The sequence below is a fragment of the Pholcus phalangioides genome, unplaced genomic scaffold (genome assembly GCF_987345545.1).
Source record: "Pholcus phalangioides strain wild (caught in Gottingen) unplaced genomic scaffold, Ppha-v1.0 ptg000010l_1, whole genome shotgun sequence".
Taxonomy (NCBI): domain Eukaryota; kingdom Metazoa; phylum Arthropoda; class Arachnida; order Araneae; family Pholcidae; genus Pholcus; species Pholcus phalangioides.
Genome location: NW_028301603.1, coordinates 9,540,493 through 9,560,310, shown reverse-complemented (window position 1 = coordinate 9,560,310; position 19,818 = coordinate 9,540,493). Strand labels below are relative to the sequence as shown.

At 39.6% G+C, this 19,818-nt stretch overlaps 1 protein-coding gene across 2 annotated transcripts in view; it reads right to left on the bottom strand.

Annotated features, from left to right (window-relative positions):
* The window catches only part of LOC149080860 (uncharacterized), a 131,206-nt gene that overhangs the window by 87,379 nt on the left and 24,009 nt on the right, over nt 1–19,818 (bottom strand). For both annotated transcript variants that reach the window (XM_089237537.1, XM_089237538.1), the window contains exons 2-17: nt 4,522–4,638; nt 4,228–4,344; nt 3,934–4,050; nt 3,640–3,756; nt 3,346–3,462; nt 3,052–3,168; nt 2,758–2,874; nt 2,464–2,580; nt 2,170–2,286; nt 1,876–1,992; nt 1,582–1,698; nt 1,288–1,404; nt 994–1,110; nt 700–816; nt 406–522; nt 111–227 (exon numbers count right to left, since the gene is read on the bottom strand). In XM_089237537.1, coding sequence (XP_089093663.1) covers nt 111–227; nt 406–522; nt 700–816; nt 994–1,110; nt 1,288–1,404; nt 1,582–1,698; nt 1,876–1,992; nt 2,170–2,286; nt 2,464–2,580; nt 2,758–2,874; nt 3,052–3,168; nt 3,346–3,462; nt 3,640–3,756; nt 3,934–4,050; nt 4,228–4,344; nt 4,522–4,638 — 1,872 coding nt within the window. The remainder of the gene's footprint in view (nt 1–110; nt 228–405; nt 523–699; nt 817–993; nt 1,111–1,287; nt 1,405–1,581; nt 1,699–1,875; nt 1,993–2,169; nt 2,287–2,463; nt 2,581–2,757; nt 2,875–3,051; nt 3,169–3,345; nt 3,463–3,639; nt 3,757–3,933; nt 4,051–4,227; nt 4,345–4,521; nt 4,639–19,818) is intronic.

The following is a 19,818-nucleotide window of genomic DNA, read 5'->3' as shown; positions in this document are numbered from 1 at the left end:
AACATTGTTTCAATACCCCCATCAGGATCCAAGCTCCAAAAGATAAGGTGAACTTCTCTGGCAAAAAAAATTAAATCTCTCGAATGATAGATATAATTTAATGGTCTCACCTATTTCACAATGTTTGCCTGTGTATGGTCCAGAGCATGTGCAAGTGTATTCTTGGCCATTTCCTTTTACACATTCTCCATCATGCTTACAAGGTTTTTCGTCACATGGGTGAGTCTCTGGGTTAAATAAAAAGTAAAAATCGCACAAAAAGTGTTTCAATGACATCATTAGGACCCATGCTTCGAAAAATAAGGTAAATTTCTTTGGCAAAAAGGGAAATCTTAAACGACAGGTATAATTTACTTTCAAGGAGCAATAACAGCCACTTCATAAGAAAAAAAAATTTGGTCTCACCTATTTCACAATGTTTGCCTGTGTATGGTCCAGAGCATGTGCAAGTGTATTCTTGGCCATTTCCTTTTACACATTCTCCATCATGCTTACAAGGTTTTTTGTCACATGGGTGAGTCTCTGGGTTAAATAAAAAGTAAAAATCGCACAAAAAGTGTTTCAATGACATCATTAGGACCCATGCTTCGAAAAATAAGGTAAATTTCTTTGGCAAAAAGGGAAATCTTAAACGACAGGTATAATTTACTTTCAAGGAGCAATAACAGCCACTTCATAAGAAAAAAAATTTGGTCTCACCTATTTCACAATGTTTGCCTGTGTATGGTCCAGAGCATGTGCAAGTGTATTCTTGGCCATTTCCTTTTACACATTCTCCATCATGCTTACAAGGTTTTTTGTCACATGGGTGAGTCTCTGGGTTAAATAAAAAGTAAAAATCGCACAAAAAGTGTTTCAATAACATCATTAGGACCCATGCTTCGAAAAATAAGGTAAATTTCTTTGGCAAAAAGGGAAATCTTAAACGACAGGTATAATTTACTTTCAAGGAGCAATAACAGCCACTTCATAAGAAAAAAAATTTGGTCTCACCTATTTCACAATGTTTGCCTGTGTATGGTCCAGAGCATGTGCAAGTGTATTCTTGGCCATTTCCTTTTACACATTCTCCATCATGCTTACAAGGTTTTTTGTCACATGGGTGAGTCTCTGGGTTAAATAAAAAGTAAAAATCGCACAAAAAGTGTTTCAATAACATCATTAGGACCCATGCTTCGAAAAATAAGGTAAATTTCTTTGGCAAAAAGGGAAATCTTAAACGACAGGTATAATTTACTTTCAAGGAGCAATAACAGCCACTTCATAAGAAAAAAAATTTGGTCTCACCTATTTCACAATGTTTGCCTGTGTATGGTCCAGAGCATGTGCAAGTGTATTCTTGGCCATTTCCTTTTACACATTCTCCATCATGCTTACAAGGTTTTTTGTCACATGGGTGAGTCTCTGGGTTAAATAAAAAGTAAAAATCGCACAAAAAGTGTTTCAATGGCATCATTAGGACCCATGCTTCGAAAAATAAGGTAAATTTCTTTGGCAAAAAGGGAAATCTTAAACGACAGGTATAATTTACTTTCAAGGAGCAATAACAGCCACTTCATAAGAAAAAAAATTTGGTCTCACCTATTTCACAATGTTTGCCTGTGTATGGTCCAGAGCATGTGCAAGTGTATTCTTGGCCATTTCCTTTTACACATTCTCCATCATGCTTACAAGGTTTTTTGTCACATGGGTGAGTCTCTGGGTTAAATAAAAAGTAAAAATCGCACAAAAAGTGTTTCAATGACATCATTAGGACCCATGCTTCGAAAAATAAGGTAAATTTCTTTGGCAAAAAGGGAAATCTTAAACGACAGGTATAATTTACTTTCAAGGAGCAATAACAGCCACTTCATAAGAAAAAAAATTTGGTCTCACCTATTTCACAATGTTTGCCTGTGTATGGTCCAGAGCATGTGCAAGTGTATTCTTGGCCATTTCCTTTTACACATTCTCCATCATGCTTACAAGGTTTTTTGTCACATGGGTGAGTCTCTGGGTTAAATAAAAAGTAAAAATCGCACAAAAAGTGTTTCAATAACATCATTAGGACCCATGCTTCGAAAAATAAGGTAAATTTCTTTGGCAAAAAGGGAAATCTTAAACGACAGGTATAATTTACTTTCAAGGAGCAATAACAGCCACTTCATAAGAAAAAAAATTTGGTCTCACCTATTTCACAATGTTTGCCTGTGTATGGTCCAGAGCATGTGCAAGTGTATTCTTGGCCATTTCCTTTTACACATTCTCCATCATGCTTACAAGGTTTTTTGTCACATGGGTGAGTCTCTGGGTTAAATAAAAAGTAAAAATCGCACAAAAAGTGTTTCAATGACATCATTAGGACCCATGCTTCGAAAAATAAGGTAAATTTCTTTGGCAAAAAGGGAAATCTTAAACGACAGGTATAATTTACTTTCAAGGAGCAATAACAGCCACTTCATAAGAAAAAAAATTTGGTCTCACCTATTTCACAATGTTTGCCTGTGTATGGTCCAGAGCATGTGCAAGTGTATTCTTGGCCATTTCCTTTTACACATTCTCCATCATGCTTACAAGGTTTTTTGTCACATGGGTGAGTCTCTGGGTTAAATAAAAAGTAAAAATCGCACAAAAAGTGTTTCAATAACATCATTAGGACCCATGCTTCGAAAAATAAGGTAAATTTCTTTGGCAAAAAGGGAAATCTTAAACGACAGGTATAATTTACTTTCAAGGAGCAATAACAGCCACTTCATAAGAAAAAAAATTTGGTCTCACCTATTTCACAATGTTTGCCTGTGTATGGTCCAGAGCATGTGCAAGTGTATTCTTGGCCATTTCCTTTTACACATTCTCCATCATGCTTACAAGGTTTTTTGTCACATGGGTGAGTCTCTGGGTTAAATAAAAAGTAAAAATCGCACAAAAAGTGTTTCAATGACATCATTAGGACCCATGCTTCGAAAAATAAGGTAAATTTCTTTGGCAAAAAGGGAAATCTTAAACGACAGGTATAATTTACTTTCAAGGAGCAATAACAGCCACTTCACAAGAAAAAAAATTTGGTCTCACCTATTTCACAATGTTTGCCTGTGTATGGTCCAGAGCATGTGCAAGTGTATTCTTGGCCATTTCCTTTTACACATTCTCCATCATGCTTACAAGGTTTTTTGTCACATGGGTGAGTCTCTGGGTTAAATAAAAAGTAAAAATCGCACAAAAAGTGTTTCAATAACATCATTAGGACCCATGCTTCGAAAAATAAGGTAAATTTCTTTGGCAAAAAGGGAAATCTTAAACGACAGGTATAATTTACTTTCAAGGAGCAATAACAGCCACTTCATAAGAAAAAAAATTTGGTCTCACCTATTTCACAATGTTTGCCTGTGTATGGTCCAGAGCATGTGCAAGTGTATTCTTGGCCATTTCCTTTTACACATTCTCCATCATGCTTACAAGGTTTTTTGTCACATGGGTGAGTCTCTGGGTTAAATAAAAAGTAAAAATCGCACAAAAAGTGTTTCAATAACATCATTAGGACCCATGCTTCGAAAAATAAGGTAAATTTCTTTGGCAAAAAGGGAAATCTTAAACTACAGGTATAATTTACTTTCAAGGAGCAATAACAGCCACTTCATAAGAAAAAAAATTTGGTCTCACCTATTTCACAATGTTTGCCTGTGTATGGTCCAGAGCATGTGCAAGTGTATTCTTGGCCATTTCCTTTTACACATTCTCCATCATGCTTACAAGGTTTTTTGTCACATGGGTGAGTCTCTGGGTTAAATAAAAAGTAAAAATCGCACAAAAAGTGTTTCAATAACATCATTAGGACCCATGCTTCGAAAAATAAGGTAAATTTCTTTGGCAAAAAGGGAAATCTTAAACGACAGGTATAATTTACTTTCAAGGAGCAATAACAGCCACTTCATAAGAAAAAAAATTTGGTCTCACCTATTTCACAATGTTTGCCTGTGTATGGTCCAGAGCATGTGCAAGTGTATTCTTGGCCATTTCCTTTTACACATTCTCCATCATGCTTACAAGGTTTTTTGTCACATGGGTGAGTCTCTGGGTTAAATAAAAAGTAAAAATCGCACAAAAAGTGTTTCAATAACATCATTAGGACCCATGCTTCGAAAAATAAGGTAAATTTCTTTGGCAAAAAGGGAAATCTTAAACTACAGGTATAATTTACTTTCAAGGAGCAATAACAGCCACTTCATAAGAAAAAAAATTTGGTCTCACCTATTTCACAATGTTTGCCTGTGTATGGTCCAGAGCATGTGCAAGTGTATTCTTGGCCATTTCCTTTTACACATTCTCCATCATGCTTACAAGGTTTTTTGTCACATGGGTGAGTCTCTGGGTTAAATAAAAAGTAAAAATCGCACAAAAAGTGTTTCAATAACATCATTAGGACCCATGCTTCGAAAAATAAGGTAAATTTCTTTGGCAAAAAGGGAAATCTTAAACGACAGGTATAATTTACTTTCAAGGAGCAATAACAGCCACTTCATAAGAAAAAAAATTTGGTCTCACCTATTTCACAATGTTTGCCTGTGTATGGTCCAGAGCATGTGCAAGTGTATTCTTGGCCATTTCCTTTTACACATTCTCCATCATGCTTACAAGGTTTTTTGTCACATGGGTGAGTCTCTGGGTTAAATAAAAAGTAAAAATCGCACAAAAAGTGTTTCAATGACATCATTAGGACCCATGCTTCAAAAAATAAGGTAAATATCTTTGGCAAAAAGGGAAATCTTAAATGACAGGTATAATTTACTTTCAAGGAGCAATAACAGCCACTTCACAAGAAAAAAAATTTGGTCTCACCTATTTCACAATGTTTGCCTGTGTATGGTCCAGAGCATGTGCAAGGCCCCCCCCCCCCCCCGAAATGTGAGAAAATGACCAAAAAAAGGGAAAAAGATGGCCAAATCTATTGTTCTATTAATTTGGTCCCCCCCCCCGAAAGAAATTTCTGGCTACGCCCCCGTAATGACATACAAGTTTACATCTGCACAATTTTGATATAAGCACAGACAACTAATATTAAATTCACAGGAACATTTGTCCGAGTGGAAGACGATAGAAGACGAAGTGAACTCTTTGACTTATTGCATTTAATACACATGCACATGATAAAGGATGAAGCACGAATAGAAATAGATGTTAACGCGTTAGCTACATGATTGCGAATGCTCGAGAGAGCGTGAGACACAGAAGCAGAACAGACAGCAATCTTAAATCACTTGGACATTATAAACAAAGCACAGAATAAGGTCTATTAGACGCTGCCATCTATATTAACGAAATAGATCACAGCACCCCTCCCTTCTTAGTTAGGAAAGTCGTCGATTCCCAGTCGTTTTGGGCGAATGATTGTTCGTTTTGGTCTCGGAGTCTTTGTTGCCACAGTTCCGTTATCGTTTAGTATCTGCTCGTTTGCAAACGTTGAATTTGAAGGTTCTGCACTAGTCTCTGCTGACACATCTGCAGGAACTGGACTCGATCCGGAAATCTCTGAACTTGTAGGATCTGTAGGATAACGGTTCATCATTTGGTCAGCGTGACTTCGGACAACATCTCCGGTATTGGTGATGGCTTTGTATGACACTGGTCCGGTTGGTTTCACAACAGTAGCCGGAATCCAGGATGCACCCTGGCTATAATTTCTGATGTAGACAGTATCTTTGGCATCGAATCGTCTCACTTTTCGTTGCTTTTGCTCTATAGCTGCATCTTGCTCCTGTTTCCACCTTCTATCACCCACTAAGTCTGGATGAAGACGGTCCAAGACAGTAGTCAGCCTCCTTCCCATCAGCAGCTCAGCTGGACTGACCCCTGTTACTGAAGATGGCGTGATGTGTTGATGAAGTAGGAAATTGGAAAGACGCTTTCTCCAGGAACCTGAAACGATGCGTTTTAGAGAGTCCTTCATCAACTGGACAGTTCTCTCTGCTTGACCATTTGCACATGGTCTGTAAGGAGCAATCAGTGCTTGACGAATACCATTACTTTCTAGGAAACGGCGAAAATCGTTATATGTGAACTGAGGTCCATTATCGGAAACTACAATATCCGGCAAACCATGAGTAGCGAAAATCTCGCGCAGCACATCGATGGTTTCGGTGGCAGTAGTTGATGTCATTCGTCGTACTTCAGTCCACTTGGAGTAAGAGTCAATCAGAATCAAGAAGTTTTGTCCTTGAAATGGTCCAGCGAAATCTATGTGAACTCGAGACCAAGGCTTTGTCGTTATTTCCCACGGATGGATTGGAACTTTGGGAGGTGCATGCCTTGTACGTTGACAGTTCGTACATCTTCTTACGTAGTTTTCAATATTAGCATCCATGCCTGGCCACCATACGAACGATCTTGCAAGAGCTTTCATGCTTTCAACGCCTGGATGCGCGACATGCAATTCACTTAAAACTCGAGATCGACCTGGCACTAGAATAATTACTCTATTTCCCCATAATAAGCAATTTTATGCGCTGATAGTTCATTCCTTTTTATGAAATAAGTTCGAAACTGTGAATTTTTCATCTCAACAGGCCAGCCTTTTAGTACCCAGTTCAACACTCTAGAAAGTATTGGACCTCTAATAGTCATTTTTGAGATATCCACAGCATGAAGTGGTGGATTTTCTAATTCTTCTATGAATAGCACTTCTAATGGAGAAGTGACCATGGATTCGGGAGTTTTTGCATTCGATAATCTGCTTAGGGCATCCGCATTACCAATTTTCTTTCCCGGCTTATGAATTAACAAAAAATCATATGCATTTAGAAGCAAACTCCACCTTAGCATTCGTGGAGATAAAATCTCTTTCGTGGGCTTATTTTTATTGAAAATTCCCAACAAAGGTTGGTGGTGTGGCGCTACTTGTCTTTTACAATTTTTATATTTTTGTTATATTTTTTATGCCACTTACTAGCTAGGCATTATCTAGTGTGTTCTTGTATTGGAGTTCAGTCTGGCTCCAACTGTCGACCGAACATGTCCTAAAAGTCTCTCTCTCTTCTATTAAATAACTAAAAAAAGAAAGGAGTCATGACTGTATGTTTCCGAAATAACAACCATACATCCATCCTAAATTGCATCCTCCCAGAGTGCTGTACCTCTGGAGATAACTTGAGGGGAATCCTTTCTCTTGCTTGTACTGTCGGAACAGCATTTCTTCTTCTTTTGTTGAGTGCGACCTTGGAGATGGGCACATAAGACAACAGAAAAAAATAAAAAAGTGGGAGGAGGTAAAGTGAACAACGATTAAGCTTATTAACAAGATCGAAGGCCTGTAACATTTTTCGAGCCTTCACAACAGAGGCGCCGACATGAAGAAATTAACATTGGGTGGGGAGAGATCGCTGAAAGTTGCTGGCCGTCCCGTATATACGGGGCTGAAGCGCATACGCAGGAAACAGAGGACGCACTGCATTGTTTTTCTAAAAAATATTGGGGAGAGGCTCAGCCAACACCCACTAGAAAACAACACTCACTGAAAATTCTCTAGTAAGTGTTGGCTCAGCCAGGCTCGCAACTAGATGCTTGGTCAGCCGGGGCAAGCATGCATTTTGGCGCCCCCTCATAATGTTGAAGGAGAGATTAAAGAGTGAAATTTGCGCCCCCTCTAGTACAGCGCCCGGGGCACCAGACCCGCCTGCACCTCCCTAGTTGCGGCCCTGGGCTCAGCCCCCTTACAAAATGGGGGCCCCCTTATTGGGGTTGGGAGGGCTCAAATATCCTCCGCTCCTGGGTTTCGGTGCTTTTGATGAGGAATCAAATAAATAATAGTAAAATAAAATTAACATAAAAAAAGAAAGGAGTCATGACTGTATGTTTCCGAAATAACAACCAGACACATCCACCAGCACTAGCATCACCATAGTACTGGTGACCCGCGTAAAGCAGATGTTTGACAGCCACGAACGCGCAGATGAAACTACTCTTTCTCGCTTCGTAATATGCGACTTGCTGCATTTTTTTTTCCCTGTGTGTGGTGCGTTTGCTGACTGATTGAGGGGGCATCTCCTCAGTTCTCTTCCTGGATTGTGCTGAACTTTTTTTGGATATGCCGAACGCTACCGAAGAAACAGGTATGTCTTCTGAATTAGAACTTTCGCGTGTTTCTTTTCGCGCGCCTTCGATTTGGAAATCCGATGTCGATCTTTGGTTTCTTCAGATTGAATCGAACTTTAAAATTGCCGGAATTACTGATCCTAAAACGCAATTTCACTGTGTTGTGACAGCTCTCGATGTTGAAGTGTTATCATATGTTAGCGATTTGATCAGAGCTCCTGTTACAGACGATTCTTACAACCAGTTAAAAACACGCATTTGTCAACAGTTTTCACTGTCGGAAACTTCCCGCTTACGAGTTCTACTCCAAGAGCTCACTATTGGGGATAAGCGACCTTCTCAGTTGTTGCATGAGATGCATACATTAGCTGGCAAGAAAATTTCAGATGAAGTGCTTAAAACCCTTTGGTTACAACGTTTGCCTATCCATACACAGCAGATACTTTCTGTTAGTAAGGATACATTGCCGGATTTAGCAGAAATGGCAGATAAAATTACCGAAGTCACTGGGCACACAACGACTATTTCTGAGGTCAGCCGTAATGAAACCATCAGCTTGCAATCACTTCAAAGTCAAATTTCGACTTTGACCGTTGCTGTTGACCGCTTATCCCGCTATAGAGAGAAAAATTTTGACAAAAAGGGAAGAGTTCGTTCAAATTCTCGGTCTAGAGAGAGGTCTAGTGGTGATGGTACACCCAAACGTAAACCTTATTGTTGGTACCATTTCAAATTCGGTCGAAAAGCATCAAAATGCATTAAACCCTGTGATTGGTCGGAAAACTAACTGGCTCATCTGTTTTGGCGACAGCAGGTGATGGCCGGCGTTTAGTTCGCCTTTTTGTTCATGATCGAAAATCCGGTACTGGTTTTTTAGTGGACACAGGCGCTAGCATTTCGGTTTTCCCACGAGATACACAGGTACATAAAGCAGCAAATACAAACTTTTCGCTATACGCAGCTAATGATACTAAAATTTCTACGTATGGTTGCAAATCTTTATCAGTGGATTTAGGGTTACGCAGACTATTTAGATGGTCCTTCGTTATAGCCGATGTTAATCGCCCGATATTAGGTGCTGATTTCTTAGAACATTATGGTCTATTAGTTGACGTAAAAAAGTCTCGTTTGATTGACAGTTTGACTTCACTTTCAATCAAATGTAGCAATGCCAGTTGCCCTACATTAGGCTTAAAGACCATTAGTGGAGATTCGCCCTACTTGAAAATTTTATCTAAATTTCCTAATCTAACGAATCCTTCTATGCTTGGGGCTACTTCTAAAAAACACTGCGTTACACATTGCATTACTACTAAAGGTTCTCCTGTCTTTACCAAAGCCCGCAGACTTTCTCCAGAGAAACTTGCTATTGCAAAGCGTGAAGTTCAAATGCTAATGGATCAGGGCATACTGAGACCTTCAAAAAGTCCATGGGCAAGCCCGATACACATTGTTCCTAAACGTAATGGAGAATACCGTTTATGTGGGGATTACAGAAAACTTAATTCTATAACGTGTCCAGACAGATATCCTATACCACATGTACATGATTTCAGTTATGGTCTGCAGGGAAAAAACATTTTTTCTAAATTGGACTTGGTTAAGGCTTATCATCAGATACCTTTAGATCCCGAGTCTGTTGAAAAAACTGCCATTATTACCCCATTCGGACTTTATGAGTATTTATATATGTGTTTTGGATTGTCTAATGCGGCACAATCATTTCAACGGTTCATAGATATTGTCTTAAGAGACTTGAACTGTTATGCATATTTAGATGACGTACTAGTTGCATCAGCAACAGAAGAAGAACATCTTAAAGATCTAGAATTGGTTTCTGAACGTTTAAACAGTTTTGGTATAATTCTTAATCCTGATAAATGCATATTTGGGAAATCTGAGATAGAGTTCTTAGGATTTTTGGTTAACAGCAACGGCATTTCTCCTTTGCCAGAAAAAGTCGACATTCTTCGTAATTATCCGCAACCAAAAACGGTTGATGAACTTCGAAGATTTCTAGCAATTCTCAACTTTTACCACCGTTTCTTAAAAAACGCAGCATCTGACCAGGCTCCCTTACACGATTTGTGCAAAGGAAAGAAGAAGAAAGATAAATCTCTCATCGCCTGGTCGGGGGAAACTATTGCTGCTTTCGAAACGTGTAAACATGCTATTACCAATGCCACGCTTTTGGCTCATCCTAAACATGATGCTCATCTTTCGTTGACAGTCGACGCATCAGATTTCGCTCTCGGAGCTGTTTTACAACAAACTTCCGATGGTGTCGTCGAACCACTCTCATTTTTTTCTCGAAAGTTAACGACAACTGAAAAGAACTATAGTACTTATGATCGCGAGTTGCTTGCGGTTTATAGTTCTATTAAACATTTCAGACACATGTTAGAAGGCAGACCATTTACGATCTACAGTGATCATAGGCCTCTAACTTATGTTTTTCACAAAGTTAATGATAACAGCTCTCCCAGACAACGACGTCATTTAGAGTATATATCACAATTTTCTACGGACATTCGTTACATTCAGGGTGAGCGAAATGTTGTAGCGGATGCTTTTTCCAGATTATCCGAAATTAATTTACCTGACTCGATTGATTACGCAGCTATTGCTACTTCACAGAGTACAGACGCTGAATTAACAGCCCTCCGACAACCAGGTGGGGTGCTCGATATAAAACCTATCAAATTCGGTCCTCAGGGTACAGAACTTTTTTGTGATTTATCCACTGGAATTATCCGTCCCTACGTACCAGAAAAACACCGATATCACGTGTTTACGGTCCTTCATAACCTCGCCCATCCAGGCGTTAAAGCAACTGTAGACCTTATTCGTCAACGATTTGTGTGGAGTTCAATACGCAAGGATGTCACACGATGGACCAGGGCGTGCATCGAGTGCCAACGCTCAAAAGTGCATCGCCACACTCGATCTTCCATCGGTGCATACCCTTTGCCTCAATGCAGATTCTCACACATTAACATCGACATTGTTGGTCCTCTTCCTCCTTCTCGGGGTTTTACCTACTGCCTTACCTGTGTGGATCGATACACCAGGTGGGTAGAGGCTTTCCCGATGGAAAACCAAAAAGCAGAAACTGTCGCAGAGACATTCTACTCTGGCTGGATCAGCAGATTCGGAGTTCCGGAATCGGTTACCACCGATCAAGGGAGACAATTCGAAAGTGATTTGTTTCGCGCATTCGTTCGTTTTCTTGGAACTCAGAAAACACGCACGACAGCGTATCATCCGTCCTCCAATGGCATCGTTGAAAGATTCCACCGGCAGCTCAAAGGCGCCATACGCTGCCATGCCACGGAACGTTGGACTGAAGTGTTACCTACTATACTTCTGTCCATCCGAGCCAGCATCAAACCGGACATCAACACTTCTGCTGCCGAGATGGTTTACGGATCACCATTGCGCCTACCTGGTGAATTCTTCCGCAGTTCCGACCCTCAGCCAACACAGCCGGAATTTCTACGTGCTCTACGAGATCACATAAACACTTTACGTCCGATCCAAACTTCAAGGCATGGGACTCACAACGTTTTCGTTCATAAAGAACTTGCTGTTTCTTCCCATGTGTTCGTGCGGCTGGACACCGTACGAAAGCCCCTTCAACAACCATATTTGGGGCCATATGAAGTGATTGAACGATCTACAAAAGTATATACAGTGAACATGAAAGGCAAACTAACGAAAATCTCAATAGACAGATTGAAACCAGCATTTTTGCTTGATTGCACTTTTAATGAGCAATCACCGTTCACTGAACCGAAACAGCCTTATGTAACTCGATCAGGGCGTACGGTTCGTATAAGAATTCCTTGATATTATTCTTATTTGCATATTTTTTCAAATGAATAACATAATTTTTTTTTTTTTGCAACATTTTTTGAAAATTAGTATTATGTTTTGCAAAAAATTTTCATTTTTCAATGTTCTTATATGTATATTATATATGTCTATTATCTATTCTAGTAATCGTTTTTGCATATACATACATTTACTAATGTTTGATCATTTGTAAATTATTTTTTTTGCTCGACTATTAATTTGTGCATAAGGTATTTTCGTATTGCGTATTTTTTGAAATTTTTCGAACAAAATTTTTTTTTTGCACATGTCAATGCCATATTAGTTGCCGTAACTATACTGTCATATCGTTGTAACTATATTATCATATTTTGTACATTGTGCCATATGCCGTCCTTCAGACTCGTGGGGGAGTACTGTGGCGCTACTTGTCTTTTACAATTTTTATATTTTTGTTATATTTTTTATGCCACTTACTAGCTAGGCATTATCTAGTGTGTTCTTGTATTGGAGTTCAGTCTGGCTCCAACTGTCGACCGAACATGTCCTAAAAGTCTCTCTCTCTTCTATTAAATAACTAAAAAAAGAAAGGAGTCATGACTGTATGTTTCCGAAATAACAACCAGACACATCCACCAGCACTAGCATCACCATAGTGGTCAGTAACTATAGTGAATGAGTGACCATACAGAAAATGATGAAACTTTTTTACTCCAAATACTACACCCCAAAGCTTCCTTATCGATTTGAGCATAGTTCCGTTCTGTAGTAGTTGGAGTTCTCGAGGCATAAGCTATTGGTGCTTCTGAACCATCAGGAAGTATGTGACTCAAAACCGCACCAACTCCAAAAGGTGAAGCATCGCATGCCAACACAATGGGAAGCTTTTCATCGAAAGGAACTCAACACACACAATCCGAACTTAACAATTCCTTCAGAGAATTGAAGGCATCATCGTGGATCTTTGACCATTTGAATGGTGCATTTTGATCCAGTAATCTATGCAACACTTCCGCAACTGTAGCCTTATCCTTAAGAAAACTGTTATAGAAATTTATCAGTCATAAAAATGCCTGCAATTGTTGTTTGTTTTTTGGAATGGGAGTCGAACGTATTGCTTCAATTTTCGAATTGGAAGGGTGAATACCCGCAGCATCGATACGGTACCCTAAAAATTCAATTTCAGTGACTCCAAAAAGGCATTTTTCTCTTTTAGCACGTAATCCGACATTTTTAAGTTTGTCTAGCACGCATTCTAATCTTGATGGTAATTGATCTAGAGAATTAGCCCTGATCAAAACGTCATCAAAATATGGAACTACTCCTTCCAAATTTGAAAACAAATTTTCGATCATATTTTGGAAAATTCTAGGAGCAACATTAACATCATATTGCAATCTGTTAACCTTGAAAGCACCCTTGTGAGTTACAATTGTCTGGGCCTCAGCTGAAGTTTCGTCTACACGAAGCTGTAAATAAGCCTGAGATAAATCTATTTTAGCGTAATATCCTCCACCCTTCAGGTTTGACAGTAACTGATTAACAGCTGGAATTGGATAGGGGTGAGCATTCATGGCCTTATTCAAAGTTACCTTATAGTCCCCACATAATCTAACGTCACCTGAAGGTTTAATAACGGGAACAACAGGAGTTGACCACTTTGGGTGCGAAATAGGTTCAATAACTCCTTCATCCTGAAGTTTTTTCAAAGCAATCTCGATTTTTGGTTTCATTGCAAGTGGAACATTTCTAGCCTTGAGTCGAATGGGAGGAAATTGAGGATCAAGAGGTAAAGACACGACAGGTCCTGCAAATGTACCTTTGGGATGTCGAGCGAGTTGATTTGATAACGCTCATCTGACTCCACTCTAATTAAAAGACGACTTGTCACAATCACCAAATTAATTTATTTACAAAAAATGCACACACACGAAAAAACATCAACATGCCATTTACACTCACTCGCAACCACTGAATATTTTTTCTTCTTTCCGTCGCTTGGCGCGCGTAACCTGCGTAGTCACTTTTTACGCCAAGCGTTGGCGAAACTCCGCCACACAACTCCCCCGCCAGTCTCACACTTCATTTGTGAGACGAAACCGAACTTTACGACCATATCGGGAGATGTAAGTTTTGTTCTTATCACTGGAACTGTCACTGGAACGTGATGAGTCATCCTGAACGGCTTTATCCAACAGCAAAAATGCCGGCTTTAATCTGTCGATGTTGACCACCTTTTCTTCGTCGTTTACTTCCACCACGAAGTCCTTGGTCAATCTGCGCACAACACGGAATGGACCTTCGTACGGGCACTGGAGAGACTTCTTGAAGGGACCACGGCGGATGAAGACATGAGTGCAGGTGGTGAGCTCCTTCGGGACGTAGATCTTTGGAAGTCCATGCCGCACAGGATTCGTTGGCTTCAGAGAGCTGATGATCCTTTGCAATCGGGCAATGTAGTCGGGAGGGTTAGACAATGGCTGATCGTCGTACAGCTGACCAGGAAGACGAAGCGAGGAACCATAAGTCAGCTGGGCTGTCGAGGCATCAAGGTCACTCCTATATGCTGACCTTAACCCAAGAAGAACCAATGGGAGAGCTTCATACCAGTCTGAGTCGAGGCCTTCCAGGACCTGTTTTATCATATGACACATCAATGCTTGCTTGAGTGGCCTATGGAACCTTTCCACCATTGCATTGCACTGTGGCGTATATGCAGCGGTCCTTGCAATTTGGATGCCAAGCATTCGGGAAAGAGCCTGAAAAAGACCAGATTCAAATTGTCCACCCCTGTCGCATGTTACCCTCTGAGGTGTACCAAATCGTGCAATCCACCCATGTACCAACGCTCTGGCGACACTTTCAGCCGTCATGTCGGATAGTGGCACTACCTCGGGCCATCTCGTGAATCTATCTACCATCGTTAGACAGTAACGGAAACCATGACACGGAGGAAGTGGTCCTATCAAGTCTATATGAACATGTGAAAAACGTTCATCGGGGACTAAAAATTTTGTCAAAGGCGACTTTGTATGCTTATGCACCTTGGTTTTCTGACATAGCACACATGCTCTACACCAAACAGTTATGTCCTTGTTTTGATTAGGCCAAAAATAACGGCTATTGATAAATTGTTTAGTGGCCTTGATGCCAGCATGAGATAAGCCATGCACCTGTTCGAACACTTTTTTTCTTAAAGTTTGAGGGACATAAAATCTATTTTCCCCAGTAGAACTATCACAATAGAGGTGAATATCGGATGCAGGCATCCTCAGTTTCGTTAATTCTACACTACAATCAATATTACCATCCAGGATATTTTTCATTTCCTCATCTTCAGATTGCATTTTGCTCCATAACTGCATGTCTGCTAATGAGGAAAATTGGATTTCACAAATGCGGGATAAACTATCCGCTACAATATTACTTTTACCTGGTAAATACTGAATATCTGTGGTAAACTGCGAAATGAAGTCAAGCTGCCTAAGCCTACGAGGTGAGCATTTATCCTGTTTTTGCTGAAATGCAAATATGAGGGGTTTATGGTCCACAAATAAAGTAAAGGGCCTAGCCTCTAACAAATACCTAAAATACTGAATTGCTGAATATGCAGCAAGCAATTCCCTATCATAAGCTGAATAATTGCATTGTGCAGGTGACAGCTTTTTGGAAAAATATCCAAGAGGTTTTGGGCCATCAGGTGTTACTTCATGTAATACAGCACCCATCGCAAAACCACTGCAATCAGTGACCAAAGCCATTTTAGCATTTGCTGAAGGATGGTACAATAAAGTTGCCTCAGCCATGGCATTTTTTGCTTTTTCGAAAGCTGTGTCTAAGTCCGAATTCCATTCGATTTTCCGCTTGTCATTCTTTTTTGCCCCAACCAGTAACTTATTTAAGGGTGCAAGAATGACCGCACTGTCTGGAATGAAACGGTGATAGAAATTTATCATCCCCAAAAATCGTCTAAGTTGGCTAATATCACTAGGTTTGGGAAAATTCAAGATTGCATCAACTTTTTCTTTAGTAGGACAACAACCATTTTGATTGATTGTGTGACCTAAAAATTCAATTTTCTCTTTGCCAAATTCACATTTGGATTCGTTAATGACAATACCATATTCCAAAAAACGTTTAAAAATTTCTTCCAAATGCTGCCTATGCTGCTCCGGATTCTCACTAGCAACCAAAATATCGTCAATGTATGAAAAAACATAGTCCAAACCACGCATAACCTCATTGATAAATCTTTGGAAAGTTTGTGCTGCTGAACAGAGGCCAAAATTTAGAAATGGAAATTCAAATAACCCAAATGGTGTTATGATGGCAGTCTTGGGTATATCAGGTGGATTAACTGGAATTTGGTGGTAGGCACGAACCAAATCAATTTTAGAAAATATGCACTTTCCATTGAGCATATGCGAGAAATCGTGAATGTGTGGTACAGGGTACTTATCTGGTACAGTAATGCGGTTCAGAGCTCTGTAGTCACCCGTGGGTCGCCAGTCAGACGAACCCTTGGGAACCATGTGTAAAGGGCTGGCCCAATTACTTTTTGAAGGCCTGCAAATACCCTTATCCAACATGTAATCGAATTCTCGCTTGGCTATATTCAACTGCGCAGGATTTAATCTGCGTGCTTTGGCTGAAACAGGAGGGCCTACGGTAGGTATAAAATGTAACGTGTTATGCTTTACAGTATTTTGAGGTGCAGTATTTAACTGCGTGATCTCTTTATACTTGAGCAAAAGATCGGCATACCCAGATTTGTCCGAAACTGTTTTTACTGCCTGAATGTCACATAAACCAGCACGACCATGAGACACAAGATTTGTCAAGGGGTCAATTAAGTTTCGTTTTTTAATGTCAATAAGCAAACCAAAATGCTGTAAAAAATCAGCTCCTATAATGGGTATGCTGACATCAGCAACGATAAATGGCCACTGCAATGTACGGCGTAATCCTAAATCTAAAGTGAGCAATTTGACACCATATGTTTTTATACATGTCCCATTCGCAGCATAGAGATTAAATGTGCTAACAGCAGTTTCTTTACTCATAAATGATCTGGGATAACATGAAACATCGCTACCTGTATCTACCAAATATTCAGACTTATTTAAGCGATCTTTCACGTACAGCCTGCGACTTAAAACCAAATTCCCAGAAGCCGCAGCTACTTCTGTTGGCTTGACTCGTTTTTTGACCCATAGGAACAGGGCGAAACGCACTTAGTTGCCTTTTCTCCAAATCGAAAATGGTACCAACAAAGCCAATTTTCTTTTTTTACTGCATTACGATTTCTAGAATTAGAGCGATATCGACCTCGATTATTGTTTGTTCGACGGTGACTCAACTCAGTCAAATTCTCTACTTGTTTTGTTAATTCATTTACCTGATGTTTGAGATCAACTAGTGTTGTGCTTTCATCACTTTTACGAGCAGTCAAATGAGAGGCATTTACGGAAGCAACAGAGACAGCAGTGCATTCGCAAATTTTATCTGCCATCTGTGCCAATTTGTCCAAATTTTCGGAACTAATGGCCAGAACGGTTTGCACTGTGATCGGCAATCTACGCAACCATAAATTTTTCAAAAAATTATCATCAACGTGACCTTCGCTGAGATCTCTCATTTGCCTTAACAACATTGAGGGTGAGCGATCCCCTAACTCAACATCCTCAAGTAATGTTTGAATTTTTTTCGTGTGAGAAATTTCAAATTCTGAAAGCAAACGGGCTTTTAGCTGAGAATAAGGCCGATCTGACGGGGGGTCGCAAACTACGTCAGTAACATGTGACAGTGTTTCAGGGTCTAACGAAGCAACTAATGTGTCAAATTTTGTCTGCTCAACAGTAATACCAGACACCCTGAAACTGGACTCTAATTGAACAAAAAATAGTTTCACATTGTTTGGCCAAAAATTTGGTACTTTGACAGACACACGACCACATTGTGATTCAACTTTCTCATCTCCTGAATTTCCAGGTTTCGGATCCGGCATTATCAGCGTGTAAACTTCAATACCAATGCGAACGGAATTGCACTTTTAACACCCCAGAGGACACACGAGAAAGTGAACATACGAATCCGGCCTACCTTTATTCAGCCACGTGCCAATTAATGTTCTTGCGTCATTCCACACCGCGTCACCACATTTGGGATGTCGAGCGAGTTGATTTGATAACGCTCATCTGACTCCACTCTAATTAAAAGACGACTTGTCACAATCACCAAATTAATTTATTTACAAAAAATGCACACACACGAAAAAACATCAACATGCCATTTACACTCACTCGCAACCACTGAATATTTTTTCTTCTTTCCGTCGCTTGGCGCGCGTAACCTGCGTAGTCACTTTTTACGCCAAGCGTTGGCGAAACTCCGCCACACACCCAATCCAGCATCAAAAACCTCGCTATATTTTTGAATTACAAAATCCACAGGATTAGATTCAATCTTTTTGACTCCATTCAATGAAATACCCAGACGCTCAAACCATGAGAAACCCAAAATATTTGTGCATTTACATTTTGAAATTAGCAATTGTAATCTGACTTTCTTGTTCCCAAATTGTACTTCTACTATGCATGAACCTATAAGTGAAATTAAATTTCCTTGAAAATCCCGCAACTTCACAAAAGTTTTTCTAATCTTAGGTTTGCAGCAACCAAACAAAGTTTCAAAAGTTTCTTTAGAAATTATAGAATAATAAGATCCAGAATCAATCTCCATTTTTAATGCATGGTTGTTCAATAAAACCTCGATACCTTGTTTGAAACCAGAAAAGTTAACTACAGAATTCGAATATTCATTTTCGGTTTTAATTTCATGTGTATTATGTGTGTATGCTTTATTTTTCTGAATACTCTTGGCCCGGCATACAGTTTGTACATGCCCTTTCTTGCCACAGTGCCTGCAAGTCGCTGATTTGAAACGACAATTAGAACGGTCATGTCGTCCACCACAACCAAAACATACATAACTGTTATTAGAAAAATCATCCTTTGAAAAATTTTTTTGTTTCGAATTAAATTTCTTTTTACACTTCACTTGATCAATGAAATCAGAAGTTCCTGAATTAGAAACTTGAGAATTTTGAGAATGAATTTGTTTTGATTGTAAAAACGCAGTTTCAGCTGCAAGGCACTTGGCAACAGCATCGTCAAAATTCAATTTTGGCTCTGCCAGTAACTTCCGTTGAGTTCCTTCATCTCGTAATCCACATACCAACTGATCGCGCAATCGTTCAGCAAGAGTAGCACCAAAATTACAATTTTCAGCTAATTTTCTTAATTCGGTAACGTACGAATTTACTGACTCATTGTTTAACTGTACTCTCTTATGAAATTGAAATCTGCAATAAATTTCGGAGGGTTTTGGGCAGAAATGATTTTTCAGTAGTTCCAGTATGTTATCGAAACTCACATCAGAAATCTGCTGAGGCGACACAAGGGAACGCAAAATCCCTAGCGTTTTTATTCCGCACACAGCCAAAAGAACAGCCCTTTTCTTTTCAGGAAGCGTTATCGCATTTGCTTCCAAGAAAAAAGTCAGCTGTTGTATATATAAATCCCAGGACCCCGAATTTGAGGTATCGAACTCAGGCATAGACCCAATTGTTGCCATGTTAGAATTTTATAAACATCAATATAAATAGATACCAGTGCCACGAAACTCGAGCGTGATAAGGAAAAGCAATGTCGAAATAAACATACCAGCTCTCATCAGGCATCAGTTTGGTAAACAATCCCATAGTTCGTCGCCAGTTTTATGTTTCATTCTCGCTGAAACATTCGTCCGAGTGGAAGACGATAGAAGACGAAGTGAACTCTTTGACTTATTGCATTTAATACACATGCACATGATAAAGGATGAAGCACGAATAGAAATAGATGTTAACGCGTTAGCTAC